The sequence below is a fragment of the Canis aureus genome, chromosome 5 (assembly GCF_053574225.1).
Source record: "Canis aureus isolate CA01 chromosome 5, VMU_Caureus_v.1.0, whole genome shotgun sequence".
NCBI lineage: Eukaryota > Metazoa > Chordata > Mammalia > Carnivora > Canidae > Canis > Canis aureus.
This window is the reverse complement of record NC_135615.1, coordinates 80,926,141-80,946,084: the sequence shown is the minus strand read 5'-3', so window position 1 is coordinate 80,946,084 and position 19,944 is coordinate 80,926,141. Positions and strand designations below refer to the sequence as shown.

At 55.2% G+C, this 19,944-nt stretch overlaps 1 protein-coding gene across 2 annotated transcripts in view; it reads left to right on the top strand.

Annotated features, from left to right (window-relative positions):
• The window catches only part of IGSF21 (immunoglobin superfamily member 21), a 239,535-nt gene extending 221,045 nt beyond the window's left edge, over positions 1-18,490 (top strand). For both annotated transcript variants that reach the window (XM_077899407.1, XM_077899408.1), the window contains exons 5-10: positions 4,654-4,769; positions 7,441-7,915; positions 16,332-16,417; positions 16,830-17,022; positions 17,408-17,446; positions 18,260-18,490. In XM_077899407.1, coding sequence (XP_077755533.1) covers positions 4,654-4,769; positions 7,441-7,915; positions 16,332-16,417; positions 16,830-17,022; positions 17,408-17,446; positions 18,260-18,333 — 983 coding nt within the window. In that variant the 3' untranslated portion in view covers positions 18,334-18,490. The remainder of the gene's footprint in view (positions 1-4,653; positions 4,770-7,440; positions 7,916-16,331; positions 16,418-16,829; positions 17,023-17,407; positions 17,447-18,259) is intronic.
• Positions 18,491-19,944: the final 1,454 nt, after the last annotated feature.

The window sequence follows — 19,944 nt, the reverse complement described above, 5'->3', positions numbered from 1 at the left end:
CGCAGACATGGGCTGAGGAGGCCGACGGGCTGATGCGACACAGAATGGGTCAGAGAAACTTCCAGCAGCAATCCTCTCTGCTTCAGACGAAGTCACACAAACCTGGGAAGTTGACTGGCTCGACTTGGGATCGGGGGGACTCAGGGGACGCCTGTTTGGCCGTGGACGTGTAGAGCCGGTGGGGAACTTCCTACTGCCCAGGGCTGAGTGTGCGCGACGAGCCTGGGAGCGGCTTGTGAACTCTGAAGCTCTGCTCAGGTGTGGGCTCTCGCCGCCAGGACTGCTACCATTTATCCCCTCCCCGATCCAAATACACCCGCTCGGTGTCTCTTCCCCTGAGGAGGGTCCTTTCGGGTAAATGGTGTGGGTGGGCTCCCCCGGCCACCTAAGAGAGCACTGCACCAGCACAGACACCCCTGAAGGTGCATCCTCGGAGTCCGTAGGGACCAGACACTCGTAGTGGGTGCCCTGGGCTCTTTGTGGATTCTTTGCCTTATATGCCACATGGATCACAGCCAGGTGATCCCGGAGCCCGGCTTGGAACTCGGAGATTACTCTCCTCCAGACGTTTGCGTGGAATTTATGCCCGTGCGTGCATGCCGCAGGTCACCTGCCTTTGACTGGACACTGCTCCCGGGACCACAGGGTCTACCCCAGGCATGGGGCACATAGGGGGTAGCTTGCTTTGACCTTGCTCAGACCTGTAAGAGGGATGGGCATGGAGATGAGAATAGAGATGAGGATGGGAAGGCACGCGAGTTGGGAAGAGAGCGGAGCTGGGGATGGAGTGGACCAGGTGCAGAGGGAGGCAGGGATGAGGATGCAGCCAGGGGTTGGGGGGGGAGGAGAGCTGTGCTTAGTGGAGAGACGGGAAGGAGAGGAGGAACAGGGAGAGGATGATGTGATGTGTGGAGGGAAGCATCCATAAACAGCCAGGGACTCCCAGGTGTAGACAGCTCCCTGACTGCCTGCACTCAGATCCCTCCACCGCGAGACAGGAGGCGAGATGCAGAGTGACATTTTCCTAGGACACGGCGACTGAGGAATATGTTGATGGGGAGATAGGAAGCCGGGGCTGTCCACGCTGATATTAGCAGCTCTGCTGTGTCATCGTCCATACAACTGAAATCTGTTATTGTCTTATGAGCTTGATTAGCTGTACATATTGCTAACACCTGCTCAGAAATATAACGAGGGACAGGAACACATCTCCCAATCAAGGCCTGCGTGGGCGGCGTGCGTGACGTGGGTGCAGATCTCCAGGATGGGGATGTGTGCGTGCGCAGATCGGGGGGGGGCACCCGTGCTCTGCAAGGAACCCTGGCCGGGGTCTGGAAGTCCTGAGTGCCAGTCTCGGCTCTGCCACTGGCTTCCAAATCTGTCCCTCTCTCTGACCTCAGTTTGCTTACTCGTCAGATAGAAGGTCTAGACCGGTGTCATCCAACAGAAACGTCACTTGCCAGCCACGTATGTCATTGTTGAGTTTCCTAATCACCGCGTTGAGAAAAGTATTCAAAGGTGAATTAAATTTAATAATATATGTATTAAGTCCAGGAGAGCCCACAGTTTCAACATATAAAATTTATATTGAAATCTACGTTTCAGTATAAAATATATTTGTCATATATTTGACTTTCTTTTTAAAATGGCCTTCAAAAGGCAGCGTGTACTTTACAATTACGCACGGGAGCTCAAAAAAGCCACGTTTCAAGGGCTCAACAGCCTCATGGGGGTGAGCTGACTGCTATGTGGGAAGGTGCCAGTCTAGGGCATCTTCTGTTCTTCTCACTAAACCATGAAGGCCCCAAAGGCAGAGACCTTTAATTCTCGTGGCCAGTAGCAAGGAACCTCAGGAAAGAATGTTAGTAAATAATCCCGCTAATAAGTGCAACTGACACGTATTGGATGCACTTTCAGACCCCCGTTCATCCAGTCGTTGCAGGTACCCTGTGATTCCGTTTTGCGGGTGGGGAAATCGAGGTTCAGAGAGGTTCAACCACTTGCCCAAGGTCACACAGCCAGTAGCAAGTGGTACAGCCAGTCTGTGAACTCTGGGTCGTCTGATTTACAGCCCACGCTTTTAACCACTGCCCTGTACTACCTCCCGAATGACGGCGACGCAAACGGTAAGGAGCACCGCGGCACCGCATCTGGTAAGCTGACAAGGCATCCTGTGAGCATCCTGTCGTCTGCTCCTGAAAGCAGTCCTATGAGGAAGGCTCTAAGGCTCTCGATGAAAGTGAGGGGAATATGAGTGACATTGAAGACGCCCCTGCCATTTCTGGGCCGGTCGGATTCTTGGAGGGTCTACTTACACCTGCGCATGCACCACCATGGGTAGCGCCAGAGTTTTCTGCTAAAGCTCTAATTGGCACGGCCCCTTCGTCTCTGGGGTAGCCCAGTCAAGGACAGCCGCCCACAGGAGACCCCCCCCCCGACCCAGGGACCTGCATGGCCAGGCTTCCACAGAGGCTGAGCTGTGCCAGTAAATGAGGGTTCCATAGGTGCATCCTTAGGGCTCGAGGTGCCGACACACACGAGCTCCTTCCTTCGTTCCGAAGAGCGGGGCGGCACAGCCCCATGTCCGAGTCATTGAGCTCGGGCTCCAATCCCGACTCTGTGGAACCCCGGGTGGTCTCCGTGGCCTCTTCCATCTCCCATCTGTAAAATGGGCATAAATAAACCCACCTCTCAGACTGATGGGGAGGCTGAAACGAAGTCACCACACGGCGGGCCTGGAACAGCGCGCTCCTGGCTCTTCGGCGTTGGCCGACGGCAGGTTCTGGCTGTGGGGCCCCAGGTGTTTTGTGGGGGTTCGGGAAAAGTCGGATTGCAGAATGTGGGGCTGCTGGGTAATGGCCGTGTTCCGGCGTGTGTTTCCCCTCTCCGAATTCCAACCCCACTTACCATCTGTTTCATACAATCTCACACTTAATTACAATTCTCCGTCTATTGTTTGCCCACTGCTTCCCCTTCGCGCCGCTTCCCTTGCCAATAGCACAGCACGCGGAGGCCGCCCGAATGGATGAATGGCTCGTACCTGGCTTCGTCGTGCTAGGCCTTAAAATAGAGTTGCCAGGCGGCTGTCACCCCCCCACCACCACCACCACCAGCCTGTGGGCTTCTCGACACCATGTCTCACCACAGGGCGCCTATAGCAGGTGCCTGGCGCCATGCCCGGCACCTAGTAGGTGTCAGGAACTGTTTCTGGAACTTAATTAAACTTTGCCAGAGTGAAAACCCCCTGCAGGAAGGAAAGGCCCACGGCAATCCATTCTCTCTGCTTCCCCCGTCGCACTTGCCCCAAGGCTGGACAGTCTTCCCCAAGTCGGGTTCTCAGATTCTGGCTCCTGTCCTGGCTGAGCGCGCGGGGGCCAGGGAGATTAATAGTGGGAATCCGAAGAGTAGCAGGTCCCTACCATGTGCTGAGCCCTCGCACGCCTCGTCACTGGCCCGTCCTTCCACATATGTCTGCCCGGCTTTTCTCCCCAATTTAGCGAATCGGGGGAACGGAGGCTCACAGTTTTGGTAAGTTGCCCAAGGACATGGAGATGTGGTGACGTGGCTGGGATTTGGACCTCGGAGTTCCTGATGGCTCCATCTGTGTCCTTTCCAACACCCCACGGTGCCCGGGAGCTCTGGCTTTGTCACACCAGCCGGTGGTGGCCGGTGAACAGAGCAGCGTGAGCCGGCGGGAGGCAGGCCCAGCCAAAAGGAGGCAACTTCCAGGAAGAAAGGAAAGAAGCAGCTCTTGACTCTAAATAGCTCTCAAAGTCCTCTAATCTCTACTGCCCTCGCCCCGCTCTAAATGGTCAGCCTGTGTAGCCTGAGTCACACACTCTGTGTTTTCAGTCTCCAAAATGCAACTCAGAGCATGTCTCTGCTCTTGCCTACAACCTTCAATGGCTCCCCGCCGCTCCCGGGACAAAGAAGAAAACCCATAACCAGTGGTGTGCTGGGAAAGCCCCTCTCTGGGGGCTGCGGCAGAAGAAGGAGAGACACAAAAAGCCCTGATTTATAGTGGCGGCCAATTTCCGTGGTGTAAAGATGCCCGCTGTGGCTGATTTCGGGCTACCAGCGGTTCGACAACTGCTTGACAAGTCCTGAAAATGGCACATTTGAGCCTCATGAGCTGTTAGGAACCGGCCCCAGCACACGCCTGCAAGCGCTAACCTACCGTCAGCGGCTCTTCCCTGCATCCCCCAGGCCCGCGGGCACCACATCCCCCCATCCCCACTCCGGCAGCCGTGGCCTGCCTCCCAATAGCCCCTGCCCTGGGCCAACGTGCTCCTTTGCATGCGCCGCTGTTCCCTCCACCTGCCACACTTGTCCTCCAGCGGCTCTTGCTTCCTCGGTAGCAGCACAGTCACCTCCTCAGGCTTGCCCGGGGACCCCTTCTCACCCATTATACCTCCCGGGATCTGACGCCCTTCACACCTTTACCTGTGTCCTGGGCTCCATTCGGGCTCACCTCATCTGTGCGCCCAGCCCCGACGCTGCTCTCACTATGGTTGATGCCGGTGCAGTCGTGCCACATTCCTCCCCTTCCTGCTCCCAGCAGCCGCAGGGGACCTGGCCCATCTTAGGTCGTCAGTGAACTCCTCCCAAATCTTCCATTAAAGCCTTTGTGTCGCTGTGCTTCCCTCCCGGTAGCTCCCCCCACCTCCATCGAAGTGGTGGCCGCGGACATGCCAGCCCCCTTCAGCCGCTACCAAGCCCAGAACTTCACGCTGGTCTGCATCGTGTCCGGAGGGAAGCCAGCCCCCATGGTGAGTCCCCCTGGAGTGCCCAGCCCCTCCCCGCCCCCTGCCGGACCACCCCTCTCTGTGGCCTGTCCTACATGGGGCTTGATCTCAAGACTCTGAAATCATGATCTGAGCCGAAATCGAGAGTCAGATGCTTAACTGACCGAGCCACTCAGGCGCCCCAAAACTTTCCGCTTTTTTAGAAGCAACAGGACCTGTTTGGTCTCATGAATTATATGAACCCTCACGTATAAGACATTTAGAAGTGAAGGAAGGGCAAGTTGTCCTTACTGACGCCTGGAGCACCTGTGTGAGCCCCTTAGGGTTCCCTGACCCGTACTGGGATCCATGGGCTACATGCTCCCCAGGACCCCTCCAAGAGAACTGTTTACTACTCTTGCCCCCGTGAGTTCCATCCATCACTAGGATTAGTGAGGGGCTGGGGCTGCAGTGGAGGAGGGTAGGATTAGAGTCCAAGGCAGGGAGACCACGCATTGCAGACCCTGAATGTCTCATAAGCATGATGCAGTGGGGTGACCTAGTGACCCAGGCCTGCTTCACCTCAGGAGCTAGGCCCAGATAGACCCACTTCTCAGGGCAGGGCAGTAAACAGGTGCAGAAAGACTCAATACGGGGCAGTGGGAAGGTGCCCACAGGCACAGATGGGGCAGTAAACAGGTGCCCATGGGCATAGATGGGGCAGTAGGCAGGTGCCCATGGGTACAGACGGGGCAGTAAATAGATGCCCAGAGGCACAGGTGGGGCAGTAAATAGGTGCCCAGAGGCACAGGTGGGCAGTAGGCAGGTGCCCATGGGGACAGATGGGGCAGTAAACAGGTGCCCACAGGCACAGGTGGGCAATAGGCAGGTGCCCATGGACAGATGGGGCAGTAAACAGGTGCCCACAGACACAGATGGGGCAGTAAACAGGTACCCACAGGCACAGGTGGGGCAGTAGGCAGGTGCCCACAGGCACAGGTGGGGCAGTAGGCAGGTGCCCACGGGCACAGGTGGGCAGTAGGCAGGTGCCCATGGGTACAGGTGAGGCAGTAGGCAGGTGCCCATGGGTACAGGTGGGGCAGTAGGCAGGGCTGCAGAGACAAGCCTTCGGTGAGGTCCTTCCCCCTCCACCTGTACTTCCAAGGAGACAAATAAAAAGGCAATTTCAAACCCAGCGATTGCTGAGAGCAGGACATGGCACCCAAATTTCCCCCTTTGGAACCCAAAAGAGGTCTGGCCTCCCCATAATCAGACAAGCTGGTCTTTTTCTCCAAAGAACAACTTCTTTTTGGAGGGGCATGAAGAAAGGCTCCTTAGCCCCGGGCCTGAGGGAAGACTCCCCACCCCCAGCCCCCACCTGTTCCTGACATTTAAGATACGGCAGTAAAATATTCAATTTCGTATCTATATGTAGCTGAATATATAGATGTAAACGACATCTCTCTCTCTGTCTCTCTCTCTGTCTCTCTCTCTCCACACACACAAGATCCTTAATTCCCCACATTCCAGGCATCTTACGTTTGCCTGGGACGTCAGATCAGAACTTAAAAAGAAATCTTTGGTATAAATTACAAACCTGCATTTGAAGCACTTTTCAAAGAAAGAAAGAAAAATCCAAAGCAGGTTGTTATGTGCATAGGAGACTCCTCGTTGGAGCTGTAAACCCTGACAGCTTCTCCCTGCCCCACATTTCCTCCCCTCGCCCTCCCCCTCCCCCAAGGCCCCCTCCCTCCCCTCACCTGCACCAGCATCCCCAGAAAGCTGCTTCCTGCTCTCCCCTCTCCATGTCTCCCATCCATTTATTTACCTGATTTATTAAAAAATACACCCCATCCATCCCCACAGTCTTCTGGGCACACACACCTTCCAAAATAAAAAGACAGCAAATTAAATTAACTGCCGCCTCTCAAAACTTGAATTCTCCATTAGCAGAAAAAACGAGGAGACGCGCCCGTTCGCCTCATCCCCAGCCCTCGCTGGCTCCCACACCTGCACCTGTGTCCTTCCTCCCTGTCGCACCCACGCGGAGATCCTTTTCTCTTCATTCTTCTTCCAACAGTGACAGCGGCTCAGTTTACTCTCCGGGGCCCACCCACCTTCTCCCTCTTCCACAAGCCGGCCCCAGGCGGGCACGGGTGGTCCCTGGAGCCCAGGTGGCTGCTGCAGGGGCGGCCCCTGTTTGGGTACACCGTGTCGCTTAAGCATCCACAGCCCCACCGAGGAGGAGGTGCTCTAAGTCCCCTTTAAAAGTAAGGAAATTGGAGGCACGCCCAGGTGGCTCAGTGGTTGAGCATCGGCCTTCAGCTCAGGTCATGACCTGGGGTTGATCCTGGGATCGAGTCCCACGTCGGGTTCCCCGCAGGGAGCCTGCTTCTCCCTCTGCCTGTGTCTCTCATGAATAAATAAATAAAATCTTAATAAAATAAAATATAATTTAACAAATTTTAAAAAAAGTAAGGAAATTGGAGCTAAAGCCACTCACCTGAGGGCAAAGGCCGTGATGGGCTCAGGCACTGCCGCTAGGGGCTGTGTGTCCCCCCGAACTGAGCTGACGTGGCGTGCTGGGGGTGCTGGTGTCCAAAAGGAAGGGGAGGTCCCAGGAGAACTGGCATCCTGCGGCCGGCCCCTCTGAGATCCATGGGGAGGTCCGGGTCATCCCCACAAACTCTTTCCCACACCCTCCTTGCCATTTCAGGTTTATTTCAAACGCGACGGGGAACCCATCGAGGCAGTGCCCCTGTCCGAGCCGCCGGCTGCAAGCTCGGGCCCCCTCCAGGACAGCAGGCCCTTCCGCAGCCTCCTGCACCGCGACCTGGATGACACCAAGATGCACAGGTCCCTGTCCCTGCTGGACGCCGAGAACCGGGGTGGGCGTCCCTACACAGAGCGCCCCGCCCGCAGCCTGACCCCGGACCCCAGCACCCTCTTCCAGCCCACCACCGAGAACGTCCCAGAGACGGTGGTGAGCCGCGAGTTCCCGCGCTGGGTCCACAGCAACGAGCCCATCTACTTCCTGCGCCACAGCCACACCCCGGGCAGTGACGGCACAGTGGAGGTGCGCGCCCTGCTCACCTGGACGCTCAACCCGCAGATCGACAACGAGGCCCTCTTCAGCTGTGAGGTCAAGCACCCAGCGCTGTCGATGCCCATGCAGGCAGAGGTCACGCTGGGTAAGACTTGGTGGGTGCCGTGCTGCAGGCCCCCTGCAGAGTTGGGTGGTGAGGAGCCGGGGGTGTGGGGTGCTTGGGTTGCTGGCCACCACGGATGTGGGGAGGAGGTGGGGCAGACGGGTGTCAGGTGCAGAGATCAGAGCTGCGGTTCTTAGGATGATTTATTTGTTTATTTGAGAGCAAGCAAGAGCGAGAGGGATCACAGAGGGAGAGGGAAAAGCAACCTCCCTGCTGGGCAGGGAGCCCGATGCGGGGACCAGTCCCAGGACCCCGAGATCATGACCTTAGCGTCAGTCAAGGACAGACACTTAACCATCTGAGTCACCCAGGCGCCGCCAGAACTGAGGTTCTTCAGAAGGTTTGCTGAGCTGGGTTGGGGTACACGGGGGGTCACAGGGGTGTCGGGAAAGTATGCCGGACAGAGTCAGGAAGGCAAGAGGTCAGGGGAATTTGGTCAGTGGGGATCTAGAATATGGAGAGTCAGAGAAGTTTGCAGAACCAGTAATTGCTCAAGGTAAGCAGACGTGGGCTCAGAAGCGGACAGTACAGCCCCAGAGTCTCGCTCTCAGCCTCTCACTGCGCCTCCTCGCACATCCAGTGTCATGGGCCACTGCCACCTGAGTGCTGGCCACTTGTCGTTCTGGAGAGACTTCACTGGCACCCCCAAAACCAGGCCTTGTGCTGGCTGCTGGGACCTGGTCCACCCAGAGCCTGCCCCTACCTCACTCTGTGGACCCTCGGCACTTCCCGTTGTTCTTTCTGGAATTTGAACCTCCCCGGCTGGGAACCAGAGCAGCCTCAACCCCGGGAAAGCCGTGTCCTTCCCCCTGACCCAAACATTGGCTTCCCTGGGATGGTGCCCTGCTCCACCCCCCAGCCGAGAGCAAGAAAGACCAGACAAGGACCTCGCAGCAGCTGGAGAGGTGAGCTTGCAGTTCACATCTCACACCAGGGTGATGAGGGGTGCTGCCACTGGCCTGCCCCACCCCCATCCCACCCACACCCCAAGCCAGACTAAAGGGCTCGCCTGCCCTGTCCCTGATCCCAGGCGGGTCCCTTGACTGGAGCCATGGTGGTGTGTGCACTCCACCCCCATCATTAGAGCAAGGGCGAGGCCGGCTCCCATGCATGGGCTTGTGTGTGCGCCCCAGGGACCTGTAGAGTGGGGGACACAGCAGGGCCACCAATGTGCAGGGGCCAAATTGGGTGAAGGAGTAGAGATCCCGGGCTGGCTTCCCATCCACCCTTGGCCGCTGTGTGTTGGTGTGACCTCAGGCCTCAGGGTCCCTGAGCGTTGGGTTTCTGATCTGTTGAAGGGAGCCAATAATTGTGACCTCGTAAGTGCCAGGAGCCAGGCTCTATGCAAGATGATTCCCTCGTGAGATCTCTTTGCGCCTGGGCAATGTGCTTCTGGGGCATTGAGAGATGCTGTCATCATTCCCATTTCATAAGTAATAGGAGCCAGGCTTGGAGAGCCTCCCCGTAGGTCCCCTGGGGTCAGGTCTGACCCCAGGCCCACATGCCTCACCACTGTGCTCTACTGCCCACCTGCTGCGGCTGCAGTGAGGACACTCAGAGCCAGTGGGCATGGGCATGACCCATGGACAGAGCAATGAGCTGGAGGGTTCCCAAGGGAGTGGGGGGCACCCTGCACTCTGGCCATGGTGGGGAGACTGTGGGATGGGTGAGCAGACGAGCCCGGGGCACAGAATCCAGCCATCTGATGGGGACTTTGAAGGTCAGGCCGACAAAGATCAGAGCACGCCTCCCTGTGACTCCTCTGTTCCCTCTGCCAGGATGTCCTCCCCAGCTCCGTAGCCGCTCCTCACAAGAAGATACGCCTGGTGCTCCTAGAACCCATCTCAGCAGGTGGCAACTACGTTCTTCCCATTGACGGAGTCAGAACCCTTGGAGTCACCTGCTTCTCCTGCTCTTTTCCCATAGCCCACATCCAAGCCAGCATGAAGCCCTGGCTCAGAACCACCTCTCACCATTTTCCCTCTGACCACTCAACCCAAGCACTGCCAGTCCCCATCTGGATTCTTCCATTGGCCCTTAGACTGGTCTTTCTGCTCCCACTCTTCTCCTTCTCTGTTCTTTGTCCTGATTGAACTACTTAAAATATAAATCAGATCATGACACAGATACACACCCACCCCAGACTCTCCAGTGGTAGACAAATAGACTGATAGAACAGAATAGAGTCCAGAAATAGACCTACATAGAGAGAGTCAATTGATTTTTGATGAAGGCCCCTGGGCCATTGAATGGGGAAAGAGAAGTCTTTTTAACAGGCTGCCCTGAACAACTGGACAAGCTTAAGGACAAAATGACCCCAGTCCCCTACCTCCCATACACACAAGAATTAATTTGAGATGAATTGCAGGCCTAAATGTGAAACCCAACAACATAAAGCTTCGAAAGCAAAATGTGGGAATGTAGCTTTGTGATGTTCAGGTAGGCAAGGATTTCTTTAAAAGGTCACAAAAGACAACAAATGAAAAATTGGAAATGGGTAAATTAGCCTGAATCAAAATTCAAAGCTTCTGCTCATAAAAAGGCACCTTTAGGAACACGAAAAAGCAAACTAAAGACCTAGAGAAAATACTCCCAAGACAGATATATGACAAAGGACTTGTATCCAGAATATATAAAGAACTACTATAGATCAATAATGACACGAAAACTCAATTTAAAAAAAAAAACCACAAAGGGCCAATAAGCATATTAAGCAGTGTACAATATCATTGGTCACCGGGAAAATGAAGACTGAGGCCTCAGTGAGATATGCCATTTCACAGCGACTAGAATGGCTAGTGTTGGAAAAACCAGCGATATCAAATGCTGATGAGCACATAGAACAATCGGAACCTTCACGCATTGCTGGTGGGAATATAAAACAGAACCACTACGTTGGACTATTAGCAGTTGCGTACCAACTGCTACTTTACTACCTAGGAGTTTCACTCCTGAGCGTTTACCCAAAAGAAATGGAAGCGTATGTCCACAAAGATTTGGACATGAATGTTCACAGCAGCTTTATTCATCACAAGAGCAATAATAAAAACTAGAAGTAAACCAAATGTCCATAATTAGGAAGATGGGAGAACAAATTTGTGGTCTATTCGTACCATGAACTACTTCTCGTCCATACCAAAGAACTCCTGTTATAGCCAACAATAGGGACAGAGCTCAGAAACAGTATCCCAAGCAAAAGAAGCCAGACAGCAAAGAGGACCGACTGCATGATTCCATTTACATAACAAACTGCTAGAACATGACATTTCTGGTGATAGAAGTCAGAACAGGGTTTTCCTATGGAGGGTGGAAGGGAGCAAAAAGGAATCTTCTAGAGGGATGGGAATGTTCTAGACTTTGGGAAGGTGGTTACATAGGTGTTCACATTGAGATTGTCACATTGTGTTCTTAAGAAGAGTGCATTTCCCTGTACAATTGCCATTATTTTTAAAACCAAATCCCAGCGGTGTTCACCCATCCCTCCCCTCTGCTCCATCTGCTCCAGCCACGGGGTCCTCTTCACTCTTCTGTGAATATGCCCAGCTCGGGCCCACCTCTGTCACTTGGCACTGGCTTTCCTTTCTGCCTGAAATAATCTTGCTCCAGATAGTCTCAAGGCCTCTGCCACTGAGGCCTCTGTTCAAAGTGTCAAAGGACCTCTCAGAAGGTCCTTCCTTGAACACCTTATCTCAAACAGCCTCTTCCTCCTGGCCCCATCAACCAATCGCCTTGCTTTATTTTCTGACATCACCTTTATCTCAACCTGCAAGCATATAATGTATTTCCTTATTCCCTGGATCCCCCACTGGAATTTAAAGTCCATTCAGGCAGGGTCTCTATTTGCCTTGTTCACAGGGTGCAAGCCTCTCAACTATCCCTAACATATTACTTAGTGAGCACCTGTTTTATAATTAATTCATAGTTTTCTGGGTTGCTGAGAAGATTAAATAAGGCAATACATACAAAGTGCTTAGCATAGTGACAGAGTAAGCACTCAGTAAATACAAGCTACTGTTATTTTTTTTAAGATTTTAATTATTTATTTATTCATGAGACAGAGAGAGAGAGGCAGAGACTTAGACAGAGGAAGAAGCAGACTCCATGCAGGAAGCCCGATGTGGGACTCAGTCCTGGGACTCTGGAATCACGCCCTGAACCAAAGGCAGATGCTCAATCTCTGAGCTACCCAGGTGTCCCAAGCTACTGTTATTATTCATCGTTGTATCCTCTATATTGCCCTGCAGGATAATTGACATATATTAGGTTTACAATAAAAAACTAAATGTATAGAGCAGATGAATGAGTAGGTGGAAGAGTGGAATGGTAGGTTTATGGGTATGTGTGTGAGGGATGGATGGATGGATGGATGGATGGATGGATGGAAAATTGTTAGATGGGTGGACGAATGAGTGATATGAAATGATGGATGGATGATGAGTGGGTAGATGGATGGATGGGTAGATGAGTAGATGTTTAGATGGATGGATGAGTAGGTGGGTGGAGGAATGGATGGGTAGATGGAAGATGGATGGATGGGTGGATGGGTGGGTGGATGGATGAGTGGGGGCAATGATGAGTTAGTGGATGGATGGATGGATAAGTGGATGGGTGGATGGATGGATGAGTGGATGAATGAATGGATAGATGGATTATGGGTGGTTGGATGAGTGGTTACATAGATGGATGATGAAAGGATGGATGGATGAATATGCGGATGGGTGGATGGATGGATGAGTGAGTGGGATGAATGGACAGATAGATGATGAATGGATAGATGAGTGGGTGAGTGGATGGATAGATGATGAATGGCTGAATGGTTAGGTAGGTGGGTGGATGCATGGATGGGTGGGTGGATGGATGAATGGATAGATGGATGATAAATGGATGGATGAGTGGGTGAGTGGATGGATGGATAGATGAATGATGAATGGATGAATGAGTGGGTAGGTGGGTGGATGGATGGGTGGCTGTGTGGGTGGGTGGATGGATGAATGGATAGAATGGATGATGAGTGGTTGGATGAGCGGGTGAGTAATTAGATGGATGATGGAAGGATAGATGGATGGATAAGTGAATGGATGGATGAGCGAGTGGGATGGATGGATAGATAATGAATGGATGGATGGGTAGGTAGGTAGGTGGGTGGATGGATGGATGGATGAGTGGGTGAATAGGTGGATGAGTGGATAAGTGGATGGATGGATGAGTGGCTGGGTGGTTGGATGGATGGATGGATGGATGGATGGATGGATGGATGGATGAGTAGGTGGATGGGTGAATGGGTTGGTGGGTGGGTGGATGGATGGATATTTTAGTGAGCACCCAAAATTCCTGGAGAAGCCTAGAGGGGCTTTTCCATGAGATTTCACAAAGCTGTTCCTGAGCAGACTGCTCAGGAGAGGTAAGGAGGGAAGCTCATATAATCAGGATCTTTGCACGCCCTGGTCGGATGCATATGACTTTACATTTCATATTGTAGTGCAGTAGCCTATTCTCTCCACTTACAGGTAAGGAGACTGAGGCTCAACGACTTGAACTGACACATCCAAGTCAGTCCATCAAAGAGCAGAAGGGCAGGCCCCACCTCTGGGTCCCTGGACCCCCTCTCTTTCTGTGTATCCAGGAGTAGACAGCAGGGAAGTCCAGGGGCTGAGAACACTCCTATTGGACACTCTCATTGCTATATCATAGGAGCAGGCAAGGGGGGCCAGAATTTGACTGCCAGGACCTTCTGGTGGCCCTCAAGGTGGGGGTGGGAGTGGGAAGGGTGACAGCAGTGGGCCTGGCTTGTGAAAGCAGCATTCAATAGGCAGTGGGGGGTGGGGTGTGGTCGGGGTGCAGAGGCCCATCTGCTGCAAAGGCCCTGGTAGGTCAGTGGCTGCCAGGAGGGAGCTCAGAGCAAGGGCAGAGCAGAGGCCTCCCCTGCGCCCCAATGTCCCTCAGGGTCAGCTCCACACAGGAGCCCCTGGGAACCGGCAGCTCAGAAAGCCAGGGAGGGAGTGTGGCTGCCCAAGTGGAAGACAGCCTCCCACTCTCCCCTTCCTCCCCACGGCCCCCAGCCTCCGGGCCTCCTCTGAAGCCCTTTGTGCCATCAAGCCCTGCTCCTGCCACTTCCTTGCCATGTGACCTCTGGCAAGCCACAGCCCCCCAGAGGGCCAGGTTCATGGCCTGCAAAATGGCTTTCGTGGTCCCCAGCCTCAGAAGCACCGGGATGGGTGATAGGCCTAAAATGGGGTCTTGTGCACGTGAGGCTCCGTCTCCCCTCCGTCACTAGGAGGACTAGGGGGTGGCGGTGAGGAATCTGACCTGGCCGGGAAGGGGGTTGATCCTCCTCGGGGTGCAGTGCCCTTGTGTGCCCTCTGCTGGCTGCAGCGGGACACGAGACGTAGACAAAACCACCCAGGGCCACACTGCCCTATGCCCAGCTCCCACCTGCAGCCGGCTTCACAGTCCTGGAGGGCTGGTAAAGACAGCAAGGAAGCTACTAGATCCCCGCCCCACTCCCCCCAGGCCTTGGTTTCATTACAGGGATGATGCAGAGGGTTGGCCTGGCATGCAGCAGGCTCTCGGCAAATGTTGGCCCTAACAACCAGCATGGGGGCGGGGGGTCAGGGACGGTTCTCAGTGTTGCCATCGTGCACCTGGGGGATGCAGGTGAAGTGACTCGCCCAAGGGCGCACGTGTTAGACAGGAATCTGCCCTGACCTCCAGCCGGGCTCCTTCCTCCCGCTGGCAGAGGCGGAGGCGGGCAGCCCTAGCTTCCTTCCCTGCACTCCCCCGCTTCCCACCCATGCGTCTTCCCTCAGCCCCATGTGGCACTTCAGACGCCCGGCTCGTGGTTTAATTAATAGTCCTTTAGCTTCCTTCTTGCAGAATGAACTTGGCAGTGCCTGGGAGACCACCCACATCTGCCGGCTGCTCTGATTCCTGCTCCGAGAGCTGAGGAGGCAGGAGGAGGCCGGGGAGGGGTTGGGGGGAGATCCCGGGCCAGCCCCAGGGCCCGGGACAAAGCTCTTCTCCAGCTGCCACCCCGGAGGACGTTCACAGAGAAGGCCGGAGCGTGGCATTCTGATCAAAACCCTAGGCCCTTCCTCGAGCCTGGGACGCCCCTCCCACCCTGGCCCTGACCTTGCGCCCCAGCCCCAGGTCCTGGGTGCTCCTCCCCCAGAGCCCTCCTGGGGGGTTTCCTGTCTTGGCTGAAATGTCACCTCCTTGGGAGACTCTGGCCACCGCTCACCCTCGGGGTGCCTGTCCGCATAACACTAACGCTCCCCGCAGCCTCCTGCCTGGACATTTGCTTGTGCGAGAAGCGTCTGCCCTACTGGCGTGTAAGCCCCCAGCGGCCAGGCGCCGGCCTGCTCCCCACCGCACCCCCGGCACTGCCGAAGTCAGTGTCCGGAGCGGCTCAGTAATCACTGAATGAATGAATGAATGAATGAATGAATGAATGAATCTGGGGGAAAGAGCCCCAGGAAACATGGAAAGTTAGCTCCATGGATGACCTTAGTTAAGCCCCTTAGTTGCCCATGCGCCTCAGTTTCCCAATCTGAACCTGAGGGGACAGGCTCAGAGGTCCCAGCGGCTCTTCCAGCCCTTCTGCTCTCTTGTGCACCGGACAGTAAGGACCCCGGCATCCTGTCCCCCAAGGACTCAAGCTGTAAAGGGCCCAGAAAGAAGCTGTACAGGCATGTGAGGAAAGGGGGCAAGGAGGACCAAGCCCCAGGAAGGAGATGGTCCCTCCACACCTGTCTACCCCCTCCCCTCGCTGCCCCTCCAATCCAGGTTTTCCAGAAAAACCCCGCTGGGCAGATTACCTAGTGGGAGGAGCACTGGAGCAGAAGGAAGACCTGAGTTTTGTCCCCGCTCCTCCTCACTGTGGGACCTTTGGCGAGTCGCGTCCCCTCTCTGGGCCTAGTTAACCCAGCCGTGGGGGGATGGTAACGGTGGAGCCCCGCCTGGCGAGGGGTTAGTGCAGGTGGGAGTTTGGGGGTGATTCAAGCAGTCACGGCTGCAGGAACAGCCTTCCCCCCAATGGCAGCTGAGTCATTCCTGGGGAGACTTCTGGGCATCCCTGACGGCACCGTCCACTGGGTTCTCTGACTTGACCCCGGTCACCCACTGACAGTGAAGCCCACAAGGGCAGGCATCCTGTTCTGTGCACATTGAGCGCCCACGTCCCACAGGGTGTGGCTGATTACAGGGGCTCGAGGGCTGTGTGCGAATGAACACGGGCCTGACTCCATTCAGAGCTCCCGGCTTGGTGGCAGCTGACCCCAAGGACGCACAGCGCTGGACTGGAACTTTCTCTTCAATTTTCCCTGCGCCTCCTTTCCTCGCTTGGCCACCCCTTTCCCATACCTACGTACACCTCTCTCACCTGGACTTCCTCTCCTTGCAGTTGCCCCTAAAGGACCCAAAATTATGATGACGCCCAGCAGAGCCCGGGTCGGGGACACAGTGAGGATTCTGGTCCATGGATTTCAGGTCGGCCTCTCTCTGAGCATCTGGAAGGGTGGTGGGAGGTGGGGGGGCAGCAGGGCACACGGGCATCCCTGGCGGCGTGCTCCAAGAGCCTTCCCTTGGCCCCCAGCGCGGCCAGTGGGCCTCAGTCTCCTGGTCTGTGGGGCAAGATTGGCCTGTGGATGAGGAAGGGCAAGAGGTGCAGGCATTTTCGCCCTTCCATCCAGAACTCCGAGCACGCGCAGCTCGCAGACCTCGACATCCTGTCCAGTCTGAGAGCCCTTCTCTTCCTGGGGCTCCGGGCAGCCGCTCCCAACCCATCAGATGGCCTTGTGCTCTCAGCCCTGGGGCCAGGCCAGGCCTCCGCCCCCCGCCCCCTGCTCCGGCAGACTGGTTCCTCCTGTGACCCAACTCTCGCCTGTCCCGATCCACACAGAACGAAGTCTTCCCGGAGCCCATGTTCACGTGGACACGGGTCGGAAGCCGCCTCCTGGACGGCAGCACCGAGTTTGATGGGAAGGAGCTGGTGTTGGAGCGGGTTCCTGCCGAGCTCAACGGCTCCATGTACCGCTGCACGGCCCAGAACCCCCTGGGCTCCACCGACACCCACACCCGGCTCATCGTATTTGGTACGCTGCCCTGACCGGGGGTGGGGAGGACTAGCGGGGGCGGCCTTGGCTGGAGTTGTCCCAAGGAAGACGGAGCATCAAGAGCCCGGGGCCCCTGAATGTGCCCCGAGAGGATGCCCTACACGAAGCACTGGAAACCAGGGAGCTCTGGGTTCGAATCCCAGATCCATGACTTTGCAGCTGGGCAACCATGGGCAAGCTGCTTAACCTCCCTCAGTTTCTCCATCTGTAAAATGGGGCTGACACGACTCACCCTGGGAGGCTTTCAGCTGCTCTGAAAGCAGATGCATGACACCACACAGCAGGTGCTGGATACAGGGGAGCTCCTTTACCGAGCTCTGAACGCCTCCCCCCAATCTGATTCTCATCCTGTTCTTTCCAACAGAAAACCCAAATATTGCAAGAGGAACAGAGGACTCCAATGGTAAGTCCTCACTTTCAGAGCTGCTTGCCTAAGAGCGTGTGATGTGCAAGGCATCAGGACACCCTGGTCCCCCAGCCACCCGTGCCTGTGCCCTTGCCTTTCCCTGGAGTCCAGGCAGGCTATTGTCTTCTAGTTCAGCAGTCTGGGTCAAAGGTCATCAGGGGTGGGTGCTGAGGCAATAAAGGAAGGGCTCAGCACCCCAAGCCAGCCAAGAGGGATTTCCAGGGACCTAGTGTGCTCCCTGCCCCCCACCTCTACCCATGACTCTAGCTGTCTTAGCTCAGAGAACTTAGTGCCCCGGCCCCAAGAGGATGTGTCTGGCATTGACCATGGGCCCCCCATGTGACCCCCACCTTCCAGGCTCTGGACCCCTCCATAGGTCAGTGGAGAGCACAGACACGTGCCTTGGCTGGAGACTTTGATACCACCCTCTCTGAGCTGCCCCTAACCTGAGCACCACTGCACAGGCCCCAGACACTGCTCCCCAGCCCACCCGCCCTCCCCTCCTCACACTGAGCCCATCGCACATTCACAACGGAGGCCCCTGCACCTAGTCCCCGCTGGATGGTCCCAGTGGCCACCAGACTCAGCCCAGCAGGCCTGGGACAGGGAAAGGGTCATACACCATTTGGTGGGACAGGCGGCAGTGCTGGGATTGAACCTAGCACATCCTGTTGCTGAATCTAGACTTCCCAAGGGCCCTTTGAAGCTCTGCCATTCCAGGATCCGCACCTGCCGCGCCCATCAGGGTCGGCGGCCTTGACCCTGACCCTAACCCTGCTCCCTGACTCTGCTCCCTGCTGCCCGGCACAGGTTCCGCTTCTGGCCCTCCTGGCGTCCGGCTCACCTTGGTGCTCGCCCTAACAGTGGTCCTGGAGCTGACGTGAAGGCTCAGCCCCTGCTCCCGCCGCTCCGCCCAGCACTGACATCTCTGCGATCGGTTTTCATTTCTTTTCTAAACGATTTCCAGTCTGTTCTTAGTCTCTTTCTGTCTGTGTCTTGGCTTCTTCAGTCAGTTTAATTAAAACAGAACAATTTTCCCCACCTTCGTCTGTGGCTCTGAATTTTTCACTTATTCTGTAGCCACAACTGGCACCCCCTGACACCCAGTGTCTGGACAAGCACTGGCGGGGGCGGGGGGGGAGGAGTGATGGAAGAGATGGAAGACAGGCTTCCCCCAGGAAGAGAAACAGAGCTGCACCTCATCGTTCCACCCCAGTCTTAGCGCGCCCAGATGAGGAAAGTGGCTGGATACTCTCAGGAAATCCAAGGCTCCTTAGGCCAAGTGTAATAGTCAGCTCTTGCCACCATAATGCTGCATAACAAACCAACCCAAACATCACTGGTATGCAACAACATGCATTTATGATTATGTTTTGTAAAGATTTTATTTATTTATTTATTTATTTATTTATTTATTTATTTATTTATTTATGAGAGACACAGAGAGGCAGAGACATAGGCAGAGGGAGAAGCAGGCTCCCTGCAAGGCGTCTGATGTGGGACTTGATCCTGGACCCTGGGATCACACCCTGAGCTGAAGGCAGATACTCAGCTGCTGAGCCACCCAGGCGTCCCTATGATTATGTTCATGTTCAGGATGAAGCAGTTCCACTGATCTAGCTGGCAGGTGTTGGGTGCTGAACAACTATTGTGAGTGAGTGAATGAATGAGTGAAGGAAGGAAAGAAGAAAGGAAAGAAAGAAGAAAAGGAAGGAAGGAAGGAAGGAAGGAAGGAAGGAAGGAAGGAAGGAAGGGAAAAGCACCTCTCAAAAGCCTGCTGTGGGTCAGACCCCGCACTAGGCATCCAGGCTACAGAGATGCGCAAGATGTGCTCTTATCCTGAAGAGCTGATGGTCCAGTGAGGGGAGAACATTTGCCCAACTAACCAAGGTGGGTCAGTGTGATGAGTGTTCGACACCTGCCCAGGGCTCTGGAGCACTGAGGTGGGAGAGATTCATTCTCCTGGGGTGGGAGGGTCAGGTCAGAGGAAACCAAAGAGAACAGATGCCAGAAGCAAAAAGAGAGGTTGGCCAGGCAGAGAATGGAGGAGGGATCAGAATCAGCAAAGGCATAGAGGCAGGACCATTTACTGCGTACTGCGGGGAAAGACAAGTAGTTGTATCAGTGCTTCCAAGAGTACATTCACTGATCCCACAAATACTTATGAAGCATGTGCCATGGGTCAAAGAGTGTGACTCATGCTGCAGGTTCATTAGGAACACTGCTGTGTGGCTCTTGTAGCAGTTATCAAATGTCACAATGCTGCTGAACAACAAACATCCCAAATCATCAACAGCAACGATCCTTTATCATTATTATGCAGCTGATCTGAGGCAGGTTTAGCTGATTGAGGCTGGGCTCCCTTTTGCATCTGCAGTCAGCTGGGGGCCGCCTGGGCTCTGCCCCATATCACCTGTCATCCTCCAACAGGCCAGCCCCCAGAAGGCAGAGGAGCAAGAGAGAGAACCAAAGCGCACAGGCCTCCTGCGGTCCAG